The sequence below is a fragment of the Lotus japonicus genome, chromosome 1, assembly GCF_012489685.1.
Source record: "Lotus japonicus ecotype B-129 chromosome 1, LjGifu_v1.2".
NCBI classification, from domain to species: Eukaryota; Viridiplantae; Streptophyta; class Magnoliopsida; order Fabales; family Fabaceae; genus Lotus; species Lotus japonicus.
The window spans coordinates 90,193,570-90,216,807 of record NC_080041.1 but is presented as its reverse complement, the minus strand read 5'-3'; the positions used below and the strand labels follow the sequence as shown (position 1 = coordinate 90,216,807).

General features: G+C 33.6%; 1 protein-coding gene and 2 long non-coding RNA genes across 5 annotated transcripts; 1 reads left to right on the top strand and 2 right to left on the bottom strand.

Annotated features, from left to right (window-relative positions):
* The first annotated feature begins 706 nt into the window (after positions 1-706).
* LOC130727662 (uncharacterized) lies at positions 707-2,321 on the top strand. The gene is made up of 2 exons (XR_009015413.1): positions 707-1,061; positions 1,422-2,321. It is a non-coding gene; the product is annotated as an uncharacterized LOC130727662 (long non-coding RNA).
* A 1,314-nt stretch (positions 2,322-3,635) lies between these two features.
* On the bottom strand, positions 3,636-12,418 carry LOC130727661 (uncharacterized). Of its 2 annotated transcripts, none has more exons than XM_057578859.1 (14): positions 11,823-12,418; positions 11,649-11,734; positions 10,871-11,025; positions 9,949-10,013; positions 9,642-9,828; positions 7,988-8,233; positions 7,753-7,886; positions 7,091-7,286; positions 6,894-6,953; positions 6,547-6,795; positions 5,260-5,518; positions 4,979-5,184; positions 4,764-4,811; positions 3,636-4,313 (listed from the first exon to the last, which is right to left on the bottom strand). In XM_057578859.1, exons 1-14 carry the CDS (start codon positions 11,924-11,926, stop codon positions 4,023-4,025), a joined length of 2,286 nt encoding a protein of 761 aa, XP_057434842.1. In that variant the 5' UTR covers positions 11,927-12,418; the 3' UTR covers positions 3,636-4,022. The 2 variants fall into 2 exon arrangements, with proteins under 2 accessions (XP_057434842.1, XP_057434841.1); XM_057578858.1 differs by having other exon boundaries at positions 3,637-4,313; positions 4,764-4,814; positions 11,823-12,417.
* Positions 12,419-16,883: 4,465 nt separating this feature from the next.
* On the bottom strand, positions 16,884-18,406 carry LOC130727660 (uncharacterized). 2 transcript variants are annotated; one of them, XR_009015412.1, is made up of 2 exons: positions 18,253-18,406; positions 16,884-17,774 (listed from the first exon to the last, which is right to left on the bottom strand). It is a non-coding gene; the product is annotated as an uncharacterized LOC130727660 (long non-coding RNA). The 2 variants fall into 2 exon arrangements; XR_009015411.1 differs by having other exon boundaries at positions 16,884-17,703.
* Positions 18,407-23,238: the final 4,832 nt, after the last annotated feature.

The following is a 23,238-nucleotide window of genomic DNA, read 5'->3' as shown; positions in this document are numbered from 1 at the left end:
TGTCATATTTTATGATTTATCTTTCACAAGCCTAATTTGTGCTACTATCACATTCTTTTTTTTCCATGATTAATACGTGTTTATCATCTGCTTTATTATAATTGTTCTTACATTCTTAGTATGTTAAATTTTTTATAATTTAAAATATTGATCGATGTATCAAATACAATAGACACATTCTTTTTTTTTCCATGATTAATATGTGTTTATGATATGCTTCATTATGATTATTCTTACATTCTTAGTATCTTAAATTTTTTTATATTTTATAATATGATCGATGTATCAAATACAATAGACATATTTCCTGTGCAACGCACGGGTAAAAAAAACACTAGTATAAACTGAATAAAAAAATTGAAATCTTATGATGCAATCAATCATGATGGGATAATGTTTCATCCACACCTCTCTTTTGAGGTGGAGGGGTGGAATGGTGAGAGAGATAGGAAGAAAAGAAAAAGTAAGAGAGAGAAAATATGAGATGTAATAGATGATAAGATGAGAGAGATAGAAATAAAAAGAGGTGAAAATGAAGTGTTTAAGAAATGAGGTGTGTATATATCATTACTCATCATGATGTGAAGCTCTTTATATGGGGGATACAATTAATTAGGAGAGAATCAAATGAAATATAACATTGCTTCAGTATATAAATAAACATGTTTAATTTCGTTTTGATAAGATAAACAATAGCATGGTAAATTTGCAGCCACATAGTATTTGGGCTTAATAATTTTGGGCCTATATGAGAAGGAATAGGATTTGCTGAGCACAAAACAAATCAGATCCCATTCGTTCGTTCACGCCATTCGTTTCACAAAAGATGCCGACAGCCGCCGCTTTAACCCTCGCACTCCGCCATGTCAACCGCCGCCTTCCGATGCATTGGCTTGGGGGCGTCCGTGTCTCTTCCTCCGTAGGCGCAAACCCCAATCATGCTTCCTCTTTCCGCTTCCCTCGGCGGCGATCATCGACCTTCGCTCCTTCCTCCACTGGCGCCATCTATTTCAATCCCTTCGATTTCCCTTCTCAGGGTGAACATGAACCTTAACCTGAAGGTAAAACTGTAAACCAGATCCCAACATGTCATATATATATATATATGTATATGCTTTCACTTTACAATTGAATCATCAATTCATACTTTCCTCTTGAAACCTAAAAAATATGAATTCACTGTTATTTCAAATTCGAGTGTGTGTGTTTTCGTTACATAATTTCATGTTTTGTTATGTTGACTGTGTTATTTTTCTTTCCTCTGTAGACAAAAGTTTCAATTTATCAATTCAGTGTTATTTCAAATTCTTCCAGTTTGGTCTAAATAATAATGAATGAATAGAGTGTGTTGTTTACGTTAAAATTCATACATAATTTCACGTTTTGTTATGTTGTCTGTGTTATTATTCTTTCCTCTGTAGACGAAAGGCTCAATCTCGATCGCTATCGCAATTCTGAAACGAAAGTCAGAGATCTGTTCGAAAGCTGGTGCAGGAAATATCACAAAACATACTCTTCGGAAGAACAGAAACTCTTCAGGTTCAATGCCTTCAAGAAAACTCTTGAAGGCGCCACCTACGAAAACCAGCTGACCATTTATGCTGATATAACCTCAGAGGAATGGGAGGAAATGAACCTTCTAAGCCCTTCATACAGTCCCGATTCGGATCGTCTCCGTTCTTCCGAAGTTGAAAACCGCAATCCCAATCCCGATGGCAGCTATTTCCATTCTGAAACTGAAGCCAGAGAATTGTTTGAAATCTGGTGCAAGCAATATCACAAAACATACAATTCAGAAGAAGAGAAACTCTACAGGTTCGGTGTCTTCAAGAAAACTCATGAATGGTGCGTCCGTGAAAACCAGAAGCATGCTGACCCACAATCTCGAAGCTTAGGCACCAATGGTTATGCTGATCTAACCATGGACGAAAATATGGAATTCTATGGGGCTGGTCCGTGGAGGCCTTTGGAGCATTATTGAAGCTGTTACCTGTATAAGCCACAATCTTGGGAGCTTGTTAGTTAGTACTGTAGTCCTTAATCTTATTTTCAGTTTTAATGTTATTTTACATGTATTGTGTCTGACTTGGGAGAACTTTTAGTGTGTTTATTGGCTGCTTTATGTACCTTGCAGTTTGTTAGCTAGTTTGAACCCTGTTTGTGAATGAAGGGAGTGCTTGAATTTCAACTAACCCATACTTAAAATAGTGCTTTATAGAGTAGAGACTTTGGAAGTTTGATACTTTCTGGAACACGATCAAACCTTTTAAGGTAGGATAGATAGTCTGTGGAGATTGCAGGAAAGGTTGTGGTTGAGGTTCAGGTGTGGTTTACTGGGTAGATGCATGCTAGTCAGTCTTTTAAAGGATACAAAATGCTGAAATGAAATTAAAAATAGCAGATCCGAAAGATCTTGAGAGAACTTCATGCCCTTTCTATCTTTAGGGTTGCAGAGGTAATCTCTCAAAACAGGGAATGAGGATTTGGAAAGAATCAAATTAAGAATCATATCACAATTCACATGTATATTAAACCCAAAAAAAGAAACAGGAAGTGTTTTAGTTAATGAAAATGTGTACATAAATGTTAGTGACAGTTTTAGTTTTGTTTTGGACACAAAGATATGTATCTGCTTTTGAGTCTTAATAATAACTTGCCAATTAATTATCACCTATTTGAATTTCATTAGTTTGGGTCAGTTTGGTTCCAAGTTTCACCAATCTCACTTATATGACTGTTGTTTTACTTCCTAACTTCTTTTACTCTCTTGAATTGCTACTCTTGCACCTGTTTTTCTTGGATAAGTGTTATGGTTGTACTCCTTGCCAAGCACTACTACATTTTCCATATGATTTTAATTTGGCATAGTATCATTGGGCATAATCTTTTCTTTACTACTCTGTATTTACTGGTTTATTAAACCAAATTATATTTTGGCAACGAAATTGTAGAAAGGTGCCCTAATAACTGCATAACTAATTTTCCGATGTATTAAAAAAAGAACTGCATAACTGCCTAAGATTGGTGTAACATTAATTTGGCATATATTTGATTTGATGAAAGTGTTTTCAGGCTTCATCTCCACCTTTGATATGCTTATTGGTACTTTGGTAGGCTTCATATTGTTTATGTGCAATGGGAAGTGAGACCATCCACAGAATCTTTGTTTTCTCCTCCCCCTTGACAAATTATTCTTAATGATTCTTTTGCATTTTTAACCAACTCTACCACTGGATTTTACCAGGAAGTAGTTAGGGCGTGTTAAAGTTATTTTCAATTTTAATATTATTTTACATGTATTGTGTCTGACTGAGAATTTTTATTGTGTTTAGTGGCTGCTTGAATTTCAACAAACCCATACTTAAAATAATGCCTTAGAGAAGAAGAGACTTCGGAAATTTGATACTTAGTCCATTTGGTGTGAGTTTCATAGGAATATCAGACACACTACAAATGAATGTGGGAGAACAAAGCACTAGACGGAGCATCTAATACAAAGTGTCCACCTGAGGGCTGAAGCCTGAATATTCAGAAGCTGACGCTTAATTAAATTGTTTACCCGAACATTACCCTTAGAAGCGAAGCAAAATTGATCAGCTATATATCCTTCTTTATATTTTTTGTTGATTTTAGTGTTTAGTTTCTGTTATTTTAATTTCCTTTCGTTACCAAAAAAAAATTGCCAATGAAGATTCATGGATTTAACTAAATCATGTATTCTGACCAGTGACCCAACCTAAGTTAGCTTTAACTCCTTTTGATATGAATTGCATAAAAGCTTAACATTGAGTATGAAATGATATACCTAACCTAAAATAATTACAGCACTGCACTATATGTCCATGGCCTTTTTTCTAAAGCTAAGGCAAATGAATGTACAACTCAGACATCTTATCTATATGCACCTGAATGCCCAGTGACTGAATCTGAGCACTTTTCTGGTCTCTAAAAGGCTCATACATGGCTGAGATAGTTATGCCTTAGAAAAAGTCAGGACAATTGAAGACAAATATGAGCAACAGCTATTGAAATAGTTCTGGAAAAGACCACATTATGAACTTTGCAAAAATGTCTGTGTCCAGAAATTCAACATGCGCAGCCCGACCAATGTAAGAGTTCAGATTCTTTCCATAAGCTGAGGCATCAAAGTTGACATCACAGCGCATGAAAACTCGATGTTCAGAGGGGTTGGCTCGGATTTGGTCCAAACAATCATTCAGCATCTCTAGAAACAATTTACCCTTCTTTGAAGTGTCACGGGAAGCAGCTTGACATGATTCAATTCTGGCAGAATGGTAAGGCACATAACCATCCTGAAAAAAATGCATTATTATCAGTTAACAGCAAACCAGAGAAATTTAGTAAAAGCGAACATGTTACAGGAAGCACTTCTAATCTTCTCTAACATTTTTCATCATCAGAATGTTTGGGTGAAATCTTTGGAAGCACTTCAGGCTGATAAAATAATGTTGAGGCCAAAGTAAACAAAGAACATGACAATAAACTTTCATGGGATTTAGAAGCTTTGGTTTTTGTGCTGTTTAGATTCAAGTAAACAAAGAACATGACTTTAAAATTTACATTGTTATAGTTTGAAGAGCATTCTTCACATGCAATGTCTTCTAAGATCCATAAGTTCCAATTTTACAAAGACTCATTTCACTCAGTGATGATGCTGATGTATAAAAATAAAATTACTAGAAAGAGTAGGAGTGAATGGCATTCCTAGAAATGATTTTATGGATCACAAGAGAAGGCAATACCTGAGGGGAAGATATCAAAATAATATTCCTAAAATGTTCCAAGGTCTTCTGCTGAAAAAAGAAAGGAAGGAAAGGAAAGAACTCTATTAGAAACTCATCAAGGTAAATAATTCCATATAATAAATATATCAATCATTCATGCCTTAGGAAAATTTGTAGTCACTGTTCAACTTGGGGGTTTTGTGAAAGCAACGCCTCGAATTTAAATTCCCTACCTTAGACAGTTTATAAATGAAAGTATTTTGGAAATCTGGATCATCTGTGAAGGTGAGCTGATGAATGCATTGTGTGCCTTTTAGCTTCTTCAAAAACCACAATCCAGAATTAAACAATGAGTTTGAACTATAAAGATATCCCAAGTGTGGGCCAGATACTGAAATATATGTATGTAGGAATCTTAGATATGGCTCCATCATGCTATCTGCAAACACAGGACAAACTTCAGCACCAAATGTTAAACTGATGAACAACACCACTTCTTAGAATTATGACCTACCTGCTATGGCTGTTCTCAAAATGAGGTTACCAATAGAATGTCCAACAAAACTTAGCTTAATATCTCCCAATTCCCCATATCTTGTTGCTTTGTCCATCTTACTTTTGATAAAACAAACAACTTCTTGAGCTAGCCTGTTTCCCATTTCTCTGAAGTCTCCAGAGGTTTTATCTTCATTAGCATCAGACATAAGAACTTCTACTTTGGGATCGATCAAAAGCCATTGATTCCTCACAAGTCTTAGATCCAGATGATGCCCCTAAACATTTTTAATAATGAATAATAAGCGTATAATCAAGTTTTAAACCAAAATACTTGACAAAAATGATTTAGTCCATCAATATTGCTATGTAATCTAGATGCCCTGAAATGAAAATGATACATCTGATGTCTAAGATTGCATCTTTTTTTTACCATTTTTGAAGAAGTATCAATATTGCTATGAAATCCAGATGCCCTGAAATGAAAATGATACATCTGATGTCTAAGATTGCATCTTTTTTTTACCATTTTTGAAGAAGTATATTGAATAGCCAACACAAGAGAGTAAACAAATCAAGCATTTCCAAACAGCATAACACTGTTCCATCTAAACTGAGTTTATGTCAAATCAACTATACCAAAAACCAGGATAGTTATCATCACCAACTTTAGTATACTTGGGTAAAAACTCAAAGACTTCATGTTTAGAAATTATATTCTACATTTTTCTGTGCATTCAACTATAACTGTAAATAATAGTAGCAGTTAATTTTCAATCTTTATAATTTAAAAAAAAAAGTTGAGATAAATTAACGAATAAGGATGACAGGACAAGAGTTTTGTTTTATCCCTTTTTTTAAAATAAAAAGCTTACTTTAATTCAATTACTAGAAGAATCCTATGAGTCATCTATGATTTTAAATAATTCTGTAATTAATTTCATGTCATTATATATCTCATGTTAGACATCAAGGCTCATCCATTACCTAAGGTCAAAACTTAACCACGTTTCTGTTGAATTTTATATCATCAACTGGTAACTTTCAAAAAAAGAAATATATCATCAACTGGTATAATCCACCAAATTAGGGTCTTAGGTTTTCCAACTTGTTTTAAAGCCAAGCCGAGGCTAACTGGCCTTTTTAGTTTGGTTTGAACGAGTTTTTACTAGACAACCCATTTGGACAGTACTAGAAATAATCCATCAACATGAAATGACATGTCACTAATTCTGCGCGAATAAATCTAATAAGATCAAGTTCTACATAAAAATCAAGACATGGCAATAAAATCCATAAGACATGCCTGAAACCCATGCACAAAGACCACAATCTTCAATACTCGAGTATTACTTCGAGGTGTAGATTTCTTGCCTCCAGCATCAGGGATGGAGCCAGTTGGCAAGTAATGTGAATCTACAAAGTCGAAATGTCCTAGGAATGACATTTCACTGGTACTGCGACGTGGTACATTCATCACTCTTTCAACAATCACCACCGGTATACGCAAAGGATCTCCATATATCTGCATGTCTTGTATTGAACTGTTGTTTATCTGCAAAAGTAAAAACAATATTTCATTAACAAGCTTTATGTCAATCTAAAATAGGAGTTGCTAGTCAACATATTCGAGTTAATCACTTGATCACTTACCCGCATTTGTGCAATGCTTCTTCGACGATGTTCGGCACATGTAGCTGCGGTCTCAAGAGGCTGAATGATATGAAGAGACAAATTTCACACATGAATTTAAATCTATTGCAAAAAACTCTTTATATTTTCCATGTTTCTTTTTCTCAAAGAAACTTCCATGATAATAAGAGCATGAATGAGAACATATAAAAACTTACCTCATCTGGTAACTTCCACAAACTGGAAACTCTTTTGTGCATACTACCACCTCGACGGGAGGACTCGTCATTCCCACTATTTATATAATGATGAGGCATCTCTACCTTAGAATATACCATCCATATTGACCACTCAACTTTTCGATCTTTAGCCCATACGTCACGTAAAAATTCAACAACCTTTGTCGTGTTATCCCTATGAACAAATAAATATCACTAGTTAAAAAAGGGTAAGATAAATTTATGTGAAGTTTGATATATGTTTGAATTTGCCATGTAGAGACAATAATTCTCAGGCAGTAAATTTGGATTGATCTCATGTAATTTGCACATCGGCAAGTGCAGTCGTGAATATAGATTAATTGTTCCAAGCATCCATGAGGAAATATCTTTTGTACTCATTCATAAAAGAGTTGCTTGATTGAGGGAAATGAAGGTTGAAGATATCAGTTAGCAACCCCTCAAATTGTTACATCAGTCATCTACTGAATGAACTTTTCAAACTAAGTTATATGATCCTTATAGTTGAAAGGTGTCAATAAAAAAAATAAAACAAAAAAAGACACCAATTACCCTTATATAAAAAATATGATCCAAATTTTAAAGAACCAGGCATATTTGTGTAATTGTACGATTCTCATGATAAAGGATAGGAAGCAAACCTATGGAACTTCAAAAATATGTTCCATAAATAGAACAATTGATCTCCCACTGAATGAAAGCAGTCTGAAAGTTCACTCTGAGACAGGGAATGGAACTTTGAAACATGTAGAACATTCAGAGAACCATTTCCTCCCTGTAAATAACGAGAACAAAGAATCAGTGGAAAAGTAAAAACGAAATAAATGTTAAAAAAATAAAAAGCAATACTATGAAGCATGAAATAAAAGAAAGGACCTCAAGACCATTTTGTGGCTTGCCTTGTCCTAAAACTTCCTCAATCATTGCATATTGATTCGCATGCACCATAAACTTTAGTATGTTCTTATGGTTCATTTTTGACATAAACTCCAATATATCCACTGGCTCACCAACTCCTTTGCTAATTTTTTGTAGTTCTTCAAGCAATATACTACGAGAAGCCAATAATGCTTTAACAAGCAAAATATCTTTCACATCTTGGGAAGCTGCTCTATCAAATCCCTGCTCAATCACACAAAACATTCTGCACTGCTTGAAGAGTAATGTCTAAAAATTAAACCAAAATGAAATATAGTTTTAAAAAACAAGAATTTTCATGATCCCTTATTGCTAAAGTACAAATATGAACACTGACATTACCACACTTCCTACATAACAATTTCTAAATAATTTTCACCCAATTTTCAAAACTGGTGCAAAGAATTATACTAGTGTATGAAGGCATAAACCTCAAAATTAGTCTTGTTTGTCCATCGATGTTGCTATGATGCAAAAGCATGCCATGATATCAAGTATTACGTAGAATGAAGTTTTGCAGGGGAGATACTCTAGTCTTTGATAATTTCATAGACATGTGGCAACCGGGGAGAGAGGAACAGAAAAAATATTTAAAAGTAGAGAAAGAGAGGGAATGTGGTAGTGAATAATAATAGTAGAGTTATTGGGTGGGTTTTTCTTGAGGCTTGGATTCTATTTGAGAGTCTTTATTATGTAATTTTCATTTTTTTGCTCTTGTTAACTTTTCATAAAGTGCATTCATCCCTTTGGATGTGAAGAGTTGGTCTTCATTTCTCCAATCCTATTTTTTAGGTATAAAATTAGTTTATATGACATTTATGTTTGCTTTTAACTTAACAGATTATGTTGAAAAGAAAATTATTGGCTAGATATTGTCTTTAACATGTTCAGACATCAGATAATACGCTTCTACGAAAAAAACGTTTGCATGTCATAAGTTAAGACATGGGCATAAAATATATCCCCCTTTCTTACTATGCTTGTTAGATGAAGTAAAAGATATCATACAACAAGGAAAAACTCATCTGTTTGAACACCAGGTACTGTGCCAGACTGCGTGAAGCAACATAGACATATAATAAGCATCCATACTTTAAAATGGTTGAAGTATTGGTAATTTGGTATCAATATGTATCATATTAGTGGAAATATTTTAGACACTTCTTGCCTACATCTTTCAATCATTTATTAACTTTGTACCAATACAAGTATAGTACCACAATGATTAGATAGAATGTAATGATTCTAAACAAAGTTGTCTTGTGAAGTATTATTGGTAAATTTGTTCTAATTTAGGATTTGTATTTTGTGTTGATATTAAACTTGTTTTATATGTTGTATTGTAGTCGTATCATGTCTTATAACTTTTAGAAAGTCATAATCATCATGTACAAGTTTCATGCCATATTTATGTCTCATATCTGCCTCATAGCTTTATGAAGTGATGAATTGCTAAAACAGATTACATGAACAAGTTTCTCTCTGTAATCATACATGCAAAAAATGCAATCTAAGCTGCTCTGAAATAAAATTCTGAGTGGAAAGAATAATGCTAAAATAAAAGTTTGGTAGATTCATACTGAAAACTAGAAAATCAGACAAACCTGGGTACCTTCGATGCAGATGAGAAAGAGGCAGCTTTTAGTAGACTAACATGTACACTCACATCAACAAGCACTGCATGTAAAGCATCAAAATAGACGGGACAATACGAATGCAGTCCTAAAAGAGCTTTAGGAGGTATTCGAAATTCATGGATAGCCGCAGGGGAATCATCTAAAGAAGCTTGCACATCGGTTCTGTAGATGGTATACTCTAGTCAGCATCCATTTTCACCAAGTAAATATAAACCAAAAGGAAACAAACGTGTGTAACGATCATATAATTGGCTAATTGAATCCACTACTTATATGACTCACCCATTCTCAAGTGTAGGAGCATAAAGAAGCTCAAACTTTAAAATAACAGCAGTTGAAGGTAAATCCTGTACATAAAAATCAAATAAAACAGCCCAATGTGATTAGGATATTGAACTAAGGGACAAGGAGCTATGAATAATATATGTGCCATGCTACTTAGTTGATTTTGTTGTATATGACTTGCAAATAAATTGTCTCATCTTCAATGACTGAATAAGTCAGTGACTAAACGATCTCAACCATTACAAATCATACAATTCAAATAATGTGGGAGGAAATCAGATTTCTTTAGAAAAAAATCTTTTTGCAATGTTCACCTTAATAGTTTTTCCCCCTTCCAACAAGAAAAATAAGGGGAGAAAATATCTCCGACAAGTAACCACAACTTAAGAATTATCAGTTTAGCATTAGAGAATAAGGAGAGAAAAAAATGTTGCGCTTATTTAAACTAAAAATGAAATTCTAGATTTAACATATTACACTCATAGTCAAGTCGCACACTAATGCAGTAGTACTATAACTACTACAAAAAGTCCAAACTCCGTGAATATATAACTAAAAAATAATAAACCTAGTTAGTATCATAACATAAACCTTGAACAAGATCCAACATCTTAACCTTTTATGTGCATCAATTTGACAATTAATTGATAAATGAAGTAATTCATATTCTAAATGTCCTCAGCTTCTTTATGGTTGATTTGTTGTGTTAATCAATACATACATGTGTACATGGTTGAGAAAATGTGAGCTAGTATGTATAACAAATCTATAGGCAATCGAAATGTCTTGCCTTTGTGGTATAACCTATTGGACCTTACTGACAAATACTTAGCACAGTGAGACCTAATTTCATTCCCACTAGGTTTCCTCTCCCTTTGACATTCCTATATAGACAAGAAAATGACAGAGAGATCATTACCGCAAATCTACTACGAGGTAAGATGAATGAGACCATCATACATAAATGAACATCCTGCCTAGCATATTTTATCCGAAAGGTCTGTGATGAGAAACTATTATCAGTATCATCAATCTTCCATACACCATATATATTGCGTTGATCCAGGTCAGGAGCTGCAAAAAAAAAATTCCACCTCAATTATTAAAAGCATATAACAAAAAGCTGATCTTACAATCTTCATTTGCATATATAAAACAAAATGTAAGAGAGAGAAGTTACAAAGAGTTGTATCCAAAGTAACCGGAGAAACCCACATTATGAAGCATATCATTGAAGCGCTTTTAGTTAAACTCACACTATATGAGGTGCATCACCCAAAATTAATGCTCATGCACAAAATGAAAATGAAATTTTCAAGAGATAATGAGCTAAAGAAATTAGCTCTTCTTCAAATACTGGTATAGTACAATATTGAGGAAATTGATGCACCCCCAATGGAAAAAAAAATATCCATATCATTAAAGAACTCATCCTAGCTAGAAAGAGTAACCACATCAAACAAATTCCATAAAATAATTCATAAGTAAGCACATCGGTCCTAGTTAAACACATAGTTATAAGCCTAAGGATAGAAATTATAAATTAAAAAAAAATCAAAGTATTGGGTATAAAATCAACCACCAAGATTTTAAAGTTGTGATCACCCTGTCAAAGTTTCAAAACTTAAAGATGAAACATCCTAGCTGGGGTGTAAAACATAATATAGCAGGATTGAGCATGATTTTGATGAATTTACCTTCATATTGAACAACTCTAGCAGGAATTCCAAAAGAGAGATTTTCACTGTCCTCCCATCTCACAGTAATCTTAATCCGATACCATCTACATAACAAAAAACATTACATCATCATTAAGTTATAAATTCAAACATAAAAAATTGAAAAAGTATAAAACAAAAACATATGTGTACCCCTGCTTAAAGAGATCAAGATTGTGAAACCTATGAACATATACACCAATCTCCTGTACAGTATCCAACATAACCACCGGCTTAACCTTAACAGAGCGAGGCATTACATCAGACAAACCCTCTACATCAAAATTCAATTCTTAATTTTTCAATGTTTCAAATAAACCAACAAGCATCTTCCCATTATAGCTGTTACCCCATGTATACATATACCACCAACATTCACATTATTCACCATCATAGTCATCTGTATGATGGTATAACAACAAATTTGAATCGTAATTGTGATAATGAAACTCGTTACATAGAGAAAAAAAGAAGGGGGGAAATGAAGAACAGAAAGGGGTAGGAGATTATTCTATTCTGGGGCGTGTGTTGTTTGTTGTGTATGAAATTGTGATTGATTGCAGTGAATTTGAATTTGGAAAGATTTGTGAGATGAAATGAGTTTAATCCAAATTGGTTGGATTTGTAACGGTGATTTCAGTTTGATCCCTAAAAATGATGTTTTTATCCCCAAAAACACAACACACACCTTTTTTCTAATTTTCGTAAGGTTTGGACATTTTTTCCAACTCACAAATAAATAGAGAAGGATATTTTAACCAATCCCAATAACTCTGTGAATTATGTGCTATTGGTAATATTCTATGTGAATAAATTTCAAAATTATGTAAACATGATTATTAATGCATTAGTTAGTCTTGACCAACAATATTTTAAGTGTAATTAGTGGATAGTTGAGTTCCTTAAGTATTTAGTTCAATGTTTAATTTTGGTCAGTACATATGGAAAAAAAAATTACTGGGAGACGCCTACCCACTTAACATTTCATTGTTGTCGAATGTGGGGATATCTTCCTTAAAAAAAGTATTTAGTCCCATGTAATATTTGCTTTAAAAATATATATAATTATTATTGAAAATTAAATTTTTATTCATTTTTAATAATATTTTAGTTTGGTTTATGCATATTTAATTTACAAGTACCTTATTTTCCGATGAAGAAAAAAATTATGAGTACCTTGGGATGTCTTGTTGGGCTGCCGTTTTGGGCTTTTGGTCCAAGATCTTTTGATAAAAATTAACAAATAGATGGTGACGTCCCCAACAAAAATAAATAAATTGTGTAATTTTTATTTCCAGTTTAATTTATCTTATTTTATGAAAATTCAGCTAATTATATATCTGAAAATTATTTTTTTGAACTCCATTTACAGCGGCATCAAATGGAAAATATGAATAAAAGAGAGAAAAATAAGAGTTTTGATTTTTAATAATATATATATATATATATATATAAGAATAAAAAAGTGAGAGAAATTAAGGAAAAGTTCACATTCAAAAAAAAAGGAAAAGTTGTTTGAAATTAGATAAAAGAAAAAGTTGGGGCAGGATAAATATATTAAGAGTAAAATATACTCACCCCTTAAGACTTACAAGAATGACACTTCACCCAATTCTTATCTAAAATATACACTTCACCCCATTTTATATAGAGACAAAATTTAGTGATGAAAAAAAATTCGCCCCTAATAACGGAAAAAAATGTGTCACTAATAGTTACTAATTAGTTAAAATTTAAATTAATTTTGAATGAAAATAATTTTACTGAATTAAATTGGTAAAAAACCATCCAATGTGTATGTCGAGCCCACGCCTCATCCATCTCTAAACCATGTTTCTCACCACAAACTGCCACCACCAAGCCTTTGTTCTCTTTAGCGCGGTGGTCGTCGTTCCGAAACGTGAAACCTCATTGACACCACCATGCCTCAAAGTTTTGTTGCGAGATAAACCCAGAGGATTTAACCAAACCCCACCTCGCACCACCAGTGACATCGTTCCTTCGCTGTGAATTGCACATCCTCAAAGCCACTTGTTCTTCCCCTTCTTGTGAACTTCACCTCATTAATGTAGTCAGGGAGCGCTCTGTTAATTTAAGATACTGCTGTATTTTGTTAAAAACGGTGTTCCACCACATCGTTGGGTTGTAACGGTCTCAGATTCACTTCATATTTTTTAAGTTTATTTCTCCTCTTCTTCATTCATTTGTGTTCTCTCTCATTAAAAAAAAAAAAATCATGACCACCATTTCTTTTATAGGTCTACAATCCAATTTGAAAATTGGAGGTAGACAGATATTATTTTGATTAAAATTGAATTTTTATCAGATACAAAGATGGAAATGAAAACACAAACGTGTTCGACTATGTTTGAGAAATGCTTTGTCTACCTGTCTGGTGTGCTATTGTAAAAATTGCACTGTGAATTTATGGAGGAAGAACGTTATTGAGAGAATGAGGAGGATTGAGATGTTTTCATTTTTTAAATTATTGGATTATATTGAAAATATTTTTTCAAATTATTAATTAACAATTTAAATTATAAATAATTATCGATGACGAATAATATTTTTGTCACTAAATTTGTATCTATGTAAAATGGGGTGGGGTGTAGATATTAGATAAGAATGGGGTGAAGTGTAATTCTTACAAACCTCGAGGGGACGAGTGTACTTTACTCATATATTAAAGTTGAAGTATATTTTTATCTTGATTATGAGTACATATCTTCATGACTTGTATTTGATGAAGACTATAGCATACGCTTTTTTTTAGGATTGACGGTGTGGTTAAACACTGTCGATGTATGATTCTAGGAGTATTTCCTATATGATGGGTTGTGATTGATCAGTGCTAAAAGATTTCTTTTTACAATACATCTTCCTTCACTCATCTTCAGTGCTAATATATTTCTTCTTACAATACATCTTCCTCCACTCATCTCCAATGACTCCACCCTTAAGTGTGACTTCGTTGTAGCTCCACCCACAACCACCCCCAATTCTAGGAACTCGTTGACGTATTCAACGACTTTAATAGCGCAGTGCCAATACAATGTAAAATGTTCCAAAGAACTGCATTGTGTCGGATGTGCCATTTGTTTGAAGAAAGGAGAATAGTGGTGGTTGTTTCGTGGCCAACGATGACTGGATGAGGGAGATCTAACGAGATACAGGGAACGATGGTCGCTATGAACTTCACTTGAATCTGGAAATTCATGGTGGTTCCTTCTCTATTCGTCGTTCTTCTTCATCCACCATTAAATTATTCACCTTCCTCTACCTGGAACCCCCACCCCCTAAATGAAAACCCCCATCCACAGACTACGCGACCCCTAAATAAAAAAGATGAGCAAACGGACCTCACACCCACTCAACCCGAAAATATCATGAAAAGTGACGACAAAGTGGAGACATCAAAAAGACTTTGTTGCGGTGATCGGAAGCAAAAAAAAAAACGATAGAGTTTGTTGAAGGAGAATAAAAATAAAGCGATCTCTCTATGCTCACTCTATCATGGAATGGTGGGGTTTTCTTCATGGGTAGGGGAGGGAGAGGCCGATGGAGTACAAAGGGTTTGGACTTAGGAGAAGGCCGGGGAGGAAATAACAAAAACCACCATGATCTATCGATAGTCCATTTAAAAGAGTCCATCCTATTCTCCGCTTATATTATACAAGAATTATTTTTAAAAAAGTTATACAAGAATTTGTCAATTTTGAATATACTTTACCACAATAAGTAACTTATTCAAATGGATCTTATATATCGACATAAATTCTACACATTTCAAATACTGATGTCAAAATCTACCATTTTTTCTTGCTCTTACACTTTTTTCACACTTTGATTCAACTGAAATGATTAAACCACGACAATAATTTTTCGAGGTTGTCTAAATGAGCCAAGAAAAGTTTGGGTTAAATAACTCATCATCCAATCACATTGAAGATAAGTAAGTTAAAATTTCTATATTTTATTTTTTAATTTATTTCCAACTCACTTATCTCTAATGTGATTGGATGATGAGTTATTTAACCTAAACTTTTTCATGGGTCATTTAGACAACCCCTGATTTTCCTCCATAAACTCTCATCACAATTTAAATTATATTAAATTACACTACAACAAATTTTATCTACCTCTCAATTTCATAAACCAAAAAGACTTAAATTTTCATTTTTCTCTTTCAATATTTTAAAGTGAGAATAGTTCAAAAAATTAGAAATTTGGTGATATATGAATTATTTTTTTATGATATTTAAAGAGGGGTACAATTTAAGTTATCTTATTTTGAGTGAAATTTAATATTTTTACTTGCGAGTTTTGAGTGAACGAGTGTATAAAATAATTTAATTTGAATTTTTTTATTTGGGTAATGAAGTTTTTAAATTTTTAAATAGTATAAAATGAAGAAAGGACCAAATTTAATCAAAAACTATTAAAATAATAAAATCACATACCAATAATAAAATAGAAAGTAAAAGTGATTAAAGCTATTTTATATGGAAAACAATTGTAATTTTTTAATCTTCATAATTGGTAGCCGTGAAATCAACTTCTCGTCTCAATGTTAGCACATAAAACGGTAGAGGGTTGATCATTTTCATTCACAAGAATTGAATTTCAAACATTCAACTACTTACTTAAGAGACCAAATGTGCTGAATCACAATATCTACTCACTCAGTTAACTAGCACATTAATATTTGAAAAAATAAATCTCGTATTAAATTTAACTTTTGGCAATAATAACTTGATTTATTTATGATGAAAATGAAGAGCAATATAATGGTCAACAGAACGAGTTCAACATATCTGACTAATTTTGAGTTTAGGTCAAATTTCCAATATTATACCAATACTTTTTCCAACCTCATTGACATATTTTTGTCAAAACTAGTTAATTAATTATTACATTCAAGATTGAGCAGCTACCAACTTTTGATCGGTCGAGAAAATTATGATGGTTATTTCAAGGAAAACGGTTAAATTAGTAGTGGGTTGGTATAGTGGCTTATCATTTTATCCTTAAGTAAGTTGTTGGAAGTTCAATTTCCAACTCGTATAAATGAAAAAAAATTCATTAATCAATTTTCTAGTGTTGGGTGTGTTGAATTGAGAATGAGGCGATGAATTAATCTCACAACTATTGACTATAAAATACCTTGCTTAATAAAAAATGATTTGGATCATCTAAGTCCTAGTCCATACACACTTATTGCAAAAATAAATGAATGTAATTAGGCATGTCCAGAAATTTTGGGCCCGTCCGAAACCGACCGGCCCGTTACCAAAAAAGGCCATCTCGGTTCGGACGGGTCGGTTGGCGGGTTGGCGGTCGGAAAAAAACCGGGTTAGGCCGGTTTGGTTCGGTCGAGTTCGGTTTGACCTCTGAGCCGACCGAACCCACTCTAATAAAAAAAAAAAAACCTAGAGACCTAATACAAGCCCAGCCCAAAGCCACCCTTCAGAAAAAAACAAAAAACAAAAAAACCCAATTTCATAATATAAATACTCCTTAACTCCTTAACCCTAATTCAATCTTCATTCTTCAGCCGTTCTTCTCCCTCCCTTCTTCATTCTCCAGAAGCTTCTAACCCTAGCAGCACCACAACCTCCTTCTTCTCAACATCTTACCCTAGCCGCCGCAACTGTCCTTCTCTCTTCTCCTTCTTCCCTCACACATCTCAAACCTTAGCCGCTTCATCCTCCATGCTTCTCTCACCCGACAGAGCTTGTTCGTTTTCATTTTGCTCCAGAACAAGCCAACCATCGATTCTGGTTTGAAATCGCAAGGATGAAACGAGGAATCTCTTTCAGATGAGGAAAAGAATGGAAACTTTGTTCATCTTCTCTGGATCTGATCTGAAATCGCAAGAATGAAAGCTTTTTCGGTTTCCTTCCCCTTCAACAGCCACCGGACTCAACTAGTTCGAGAGCATGCAGAAAGACAGGCTTCGTAACTTCTTTCTCCCTCTCTCTTGATTTCACTTTTATGGTTTCCTTTCTGATTAGTTCTTTTTGCAGATCTAGAACTGGAAGCACAAAAAGTTTCAAACTTTGTGAAGTTGAGGAGTAGATCTACAGTTTGAACTCTGAATAAACACTGAAAATTGGAAAAATCAATGTAGAAATGGGAAATTTGAAAAAATCAATGTACTGTGTGACTTCAAAGAAATATATCTGACTGGTTTTAATATTTTGGCCCAGAAAATTCGGTTGGTTTTGATTTGGTAAAAATGTTTGAATAAAATAAAAAATGGAATAGATTTGGGAGTAAAGGACACAAACGAATTTAAAACCAACCCGACAGAACCCGCCGGACCCGCCGGGTACCCGAGCAACCCGCAACCGACCCAAACTTCCCACGGTCGGTTGCGGGCCCAGTTTTGTGTGTACGGGTTAGGCCGGTTTGGGCTTTTTGGGCCCGAAACCGACCAAACCCGACCGATGGACAGGCCTAAATGTAATATATGAGAAAAAATTAAAGACATTATGAAAAATTAGGTGTCTATCGAGTGTCTAACGTTTTAGATGTCTACATAATCATACATGTCAATAAAAGAAAAGAAAATGAAACGTACGTGTCTAATGGTTGGCTTGCTTAAAACCAATAGATAAAGGGCTGATGGAGAAGCTTTAGAAATCAAAATGTGTGATGAAGAAGTTTCGGAAGGAGAGTGATTCGTTTTGTTGGAGGAGCATGACATTTGATTTTATATCACAAGTACTGATTGGAGTCTTAGCCGTAGAAGAAGGAGTACTATATATCTATATATATAAAACTCATAAAGATATTCTGCACATCATCAAGATTAGAAAATAACAGTGAGGATGAGTTCGAATATTTAAAAGGTTGTGAAAATAATAGGGCCAAAAATCATAGCCATCCAAAATGTTCGTTCATAGTTATGGAAAAAGTTCCAAATTGACAAGTCTCTCGCACATAGCAAATATTCATGCTAACTTAGTATGCTATCCGGTGTCCATTCATTCATTTGGCCGCGACATAATATAGTTCCAATATTAGCATATTCCCTTTGCCATCCAGGATTGACAAAGCTGGTTCTAAGGATTTGAGGTTGATAAAATATTATTGAAAGATCCCGAAGCCACAACAACAATGTACTCCTCATCTTTAAAAATTGCACCTGTGTCATCTCTAGTTTTACTAATGCAGACTACGCTCTTGCGTTGTGGTGCTTTCCAGTGGAAGAACTTGATGTTATAGTTACCAAATTTCAACCACAATCACAACCGTCGCCAAATTTCTTGTTCCAGAAGCTGGTCCAGCTCTCAAATTTCTTGGACCATGTAGACTAGTGACCTGTCCTAAGCCTCTGTCCTCAGACTGATTTAGTGAAGAGGATAGATAGAACTTGAACCACTTTCTATTGCATCACTAATATTATTCGTAACGGTGATCAAATTAAAAATTATCATTAATATTATTAATAACTATGACTAAATTAAAAATTGTCGCCAATAATCTTGTTAATTGTGATGAAAATATATGTCACAAATAATTTGTCATTGATAAAAAAAAATTATATATATAGAATTAATTAAAGCTTCCATAGCATTTTTTTTCCTCACATATCATGATTTGACAGTTCTAGTCCCCAAAGGATTTCATTAGCCTACAACGTCCCTCACGTTTACTAATTGTTGCAATTTTTGTTTTCCTTCAACTTCAATCCAATATTTAACGGTTTTTTATTAAAAAATTAATTAAAAAAATCATAAACCATAAAATTGTTAATTAGAAAACATAAAACTGTTCTTCAAGCCTTATTTTTAATTTTTTTTATTAAAAACCGTAAAATATTGTATGAAAGTGACGGAAAAAACAAAACTGCAATAGTTAGTAAACGTGGGTGACGTTGTAGGCTAGTAAATTCCTTGAGATACCAGAACTGTCAAATCGTGATAAGTGAGGGACCAAAAATACTATTAAACCTTAATTAAATCAACGTGGCATAATGATCTCAAGTAAAAATTTAGTCATGTAAACGCTAAATAGTATTTGGACTTGCATTTTTTATTTATTTATTAAGAACTAACAGTGCTGGTTTTTTCGGGTGGGGATTGAGTATGTTCATATTGCTTGGGTCTCAATTTGCAGGTATTGAGCGTTTAGACATGTCCCGTGTTTGGTTGAACTTGTTTCCGTTTTTCGATTTTAGCTGATCGAGATCTATCAAAAGGGGTTGTCTTTTGAGTTTTTGCTATGTATTGTAGCACACTTTTGTGCATGTGGGGTTTTTAGAGGTTCCGTAGGAGGTTTTTCTACTATAGTGGCTGAGTTTTGTCGGGATCTATGCTGGTTAGATACCGTACTCATATTGAGAGGAGTTGCTTCTCAACATTTCCTATATATTATATATATATATTTTTTGGTTTAAAAAAAGAACAAATCACATAAAAAAATTGGGATTTATTTAGATTTCAAAATATAATTAATCAGAAATTTAGAACATATTTAACTCTAATTAGTATATCAGTTTCGGTTCATATACACTAGTAACAATACTCATGCAGTCTCATATTCACTTTTTTTTTCTCTCTATTTGTTTCTTCCCATGATATCACTTGTTACGTATATATATTTTTCTCTTTTTTAAGTGTCTAAAAAAATGTATACAAGTTTTTTTTAATATATTAAAATATTACCGCAAATTTCCGTTCCTTTCCGACCAAGGTTCTGTGTAATGAGACACTGGTCTTTGGTCAATGCTAGCCATACATTGCTATCGATGAGTAAAATATAAACGGATTTTTATTCTACCCAATATATAAATATTTATTCTAAAAATATGTTCTAATATCTGCTTACATTTATGTAAACAGATATATCAAAATATAGTCATGTCAACATCATGTTGATCAAGTGGGTGAAGAAAAGTGAGCAAATGACCAGGATGGACTTTCAGATAGTAAAGGCCAAAGGCGAACAAAGTAGAGTTTGAAGATGTGTTTTCATTTTTTACAACATTATATTTTTAGATGAATTCGGCTACCATCATCAAGTCATGACATACTTCTGAAATTAGTATAAATTACTTATATGGATGTATATTTACAAATCACAAATTAAGACAACTCTCACATAAATAGCAGAAATTAAATACACAATCTTTTAAAAGAAAATTATTCATCTTTATCGACACGATATAAGTTGAGTTGACGGATATGTTTTGAAGTGATTCAAGCAACAGCAAATACTAGGTCACAAATATTGATAGAGGTGATAGCAATGGACCACTTGCAATTAAAAGTTTCAATCTCACTTTAAAACCTCTTTTCACAACAGTCACACTGTATACCTAGGTAATTAGGTTATCCCGATCATGGGCTTCAATTAAGACCATCCATCCATTTGTGGGTGTTGGCTTCGGTGGTACACTTAAAAACTGTCGCACCGTGGTTCAGTTCATTTACAACCATTGGATATATTAATTTTAAATTGAAAGGTTGAGATTAAAGTTAATAAAAATCTAAATTTACTAAAATATCCTTGAATCTATTTCCAATCAACAACCCCTCCTCTCTCTTCTGGGCTCTCTCTCTCCTTGTGTTTCTCTCTCTCTTCCTCAAGGATCAGAAACACCACCGGTTTGATGTCAGAAATTGAAAAGGAAAGGAAGAAATAAAAGAGGAAGGCAGTTAATGGGAAAGGTGGAGGAGGGAAGCAGAGAAAGGTTGCATGTTCAGATTATTAGAGCCATCAATTTATTTTTCCTGTTTTGTTTCCCAGGTTATGACTTGAAGGGCTTTGTAAACAAGACTAGAGGTAATTATTCAAAATCAAGAACTAGTGGTCATGGTAAAAAATCACAAGAGAAACTCTGGATTTTCAGGTGAATTCAAGCTATCCAATCTAGTGAATATAGGTGGGTTCTGGATTATATGTGGCAGAGCACATTAAGGTTTTGGATGGAGCGGTTGTAACTACGGATGGGAAAGGATAAAGGAAAAAGAATGGATAGGAACTAGGGGTATTTGTGTCTTCACAATAAAATAATTGAACTGCACCATGGTGGTTCATTTTGTAATTGACCCACGGAAGCCATCGTCCCATTTGTGGCGTAATTCTAGAAATGTGGTGAAAACAATGTCAGCGTAGAGTTAATATAGGACCAAACTTTGTCAGTGCACTGAATTTATTTAATACAATGGTGTTTGAGCCGAAACATTCACATTATAATATATATAGCTTAACTTTTTTAATAGAATTTTTTTTCCTTCACAAAATATTAAGAAGAATTAAACATGTATCATCAAATCACCATTTGAATTTTGCTTTGTAAACATGTAAAAAAATGCATTTTTATGGAAAAAAAAAATGTTTTTTGTTTGACCATGAGTTATTGCCTCTGATGTTGGAACCAATGAAATCCGGAAGCAGTGGTGCTTAGCCGGCGCCTCGGGATTGTATGATATAGCAAGCGGTGCACCTGATATCACCATCATCATTGCGCCTCAACCTTAATTATTACAAATCAAGAAATTTTAAGAAGTTAGGTCAAAGTTCATATTATTCTAATTGAAAAACTCCATATTTTTCAGTTGGACTTTGCTATGCGAGTTGAAAAATTTATGATATCTTATCATCTTAAAATTTTGCACCAACTCCTTTTCTTCATCAACATTAAAACAAATAAAATCCTATCAAAGTTTGCAAGTACTTTATTATAAAAATTAAGACACGATTTTATATACCAAAAGTTCAAAACAGAAAACACACCCTACATAATAAATAAATATACTTCACTTTTTAAAATAAAAATGTGTTTACAAGTAAAAAAGTAAGAAATATGGACATGTAAAAAGAAATGTTATGTGCAAAATTATCATGTTATTTATATATAGAAATTAATTATGAGGAGAAACAAAGTTAACTTTTAGAATTTGGATTCTCACTTTTAAGAAAATTCTAAATTTATGCACTCAATTGAGTTGTTTGATTAAGACTAGATAACTTAAATTTTAAGTTTATCTCTATCATTTAATTTTGATAGAACACATAAGTTATCTTATCTTAATTGAATGATTCATATTTCTTACTAATTGTATGAATTTAGGATTGTTTTGACCACTAAAATTTCGGTGCTCTGCTAAAATTCAGGTCGGATTTAGAATATCTTAATAATGGAGTATGTTTCTTAATTTTAGGTGGGGAGGGTAAAGTAAGTATTAACATTTTCCAAATATGTTGCATAATTACTTTAACTAAAATACATGTCCCCTATCGCTTAGTATGCTGATCGTGGGGTGAGGGATTAGTCTCACGGCTGGCGGCTGTGGGAATACCTTGGTCAAGACAAAAAAAAAAAAAAAAAAAACCTAATAAGACCAAAAAGAAACGGAATCTAGTGCGATAGAGAGGCCATGCATGGTTGGTGCCTAAGTCTCTACCACCACTTCCACAAAAGACTCTCATCACTGGCTGCCATAAAATTCTCCACATGGATGGACCAAAACTAAAACATGGCTTGGTGTGGGGACACGCGGGTTCCACATGCCAGACCAGAACTTGGCACCTTCAATGGCTCACAGGCGTGCCCAAA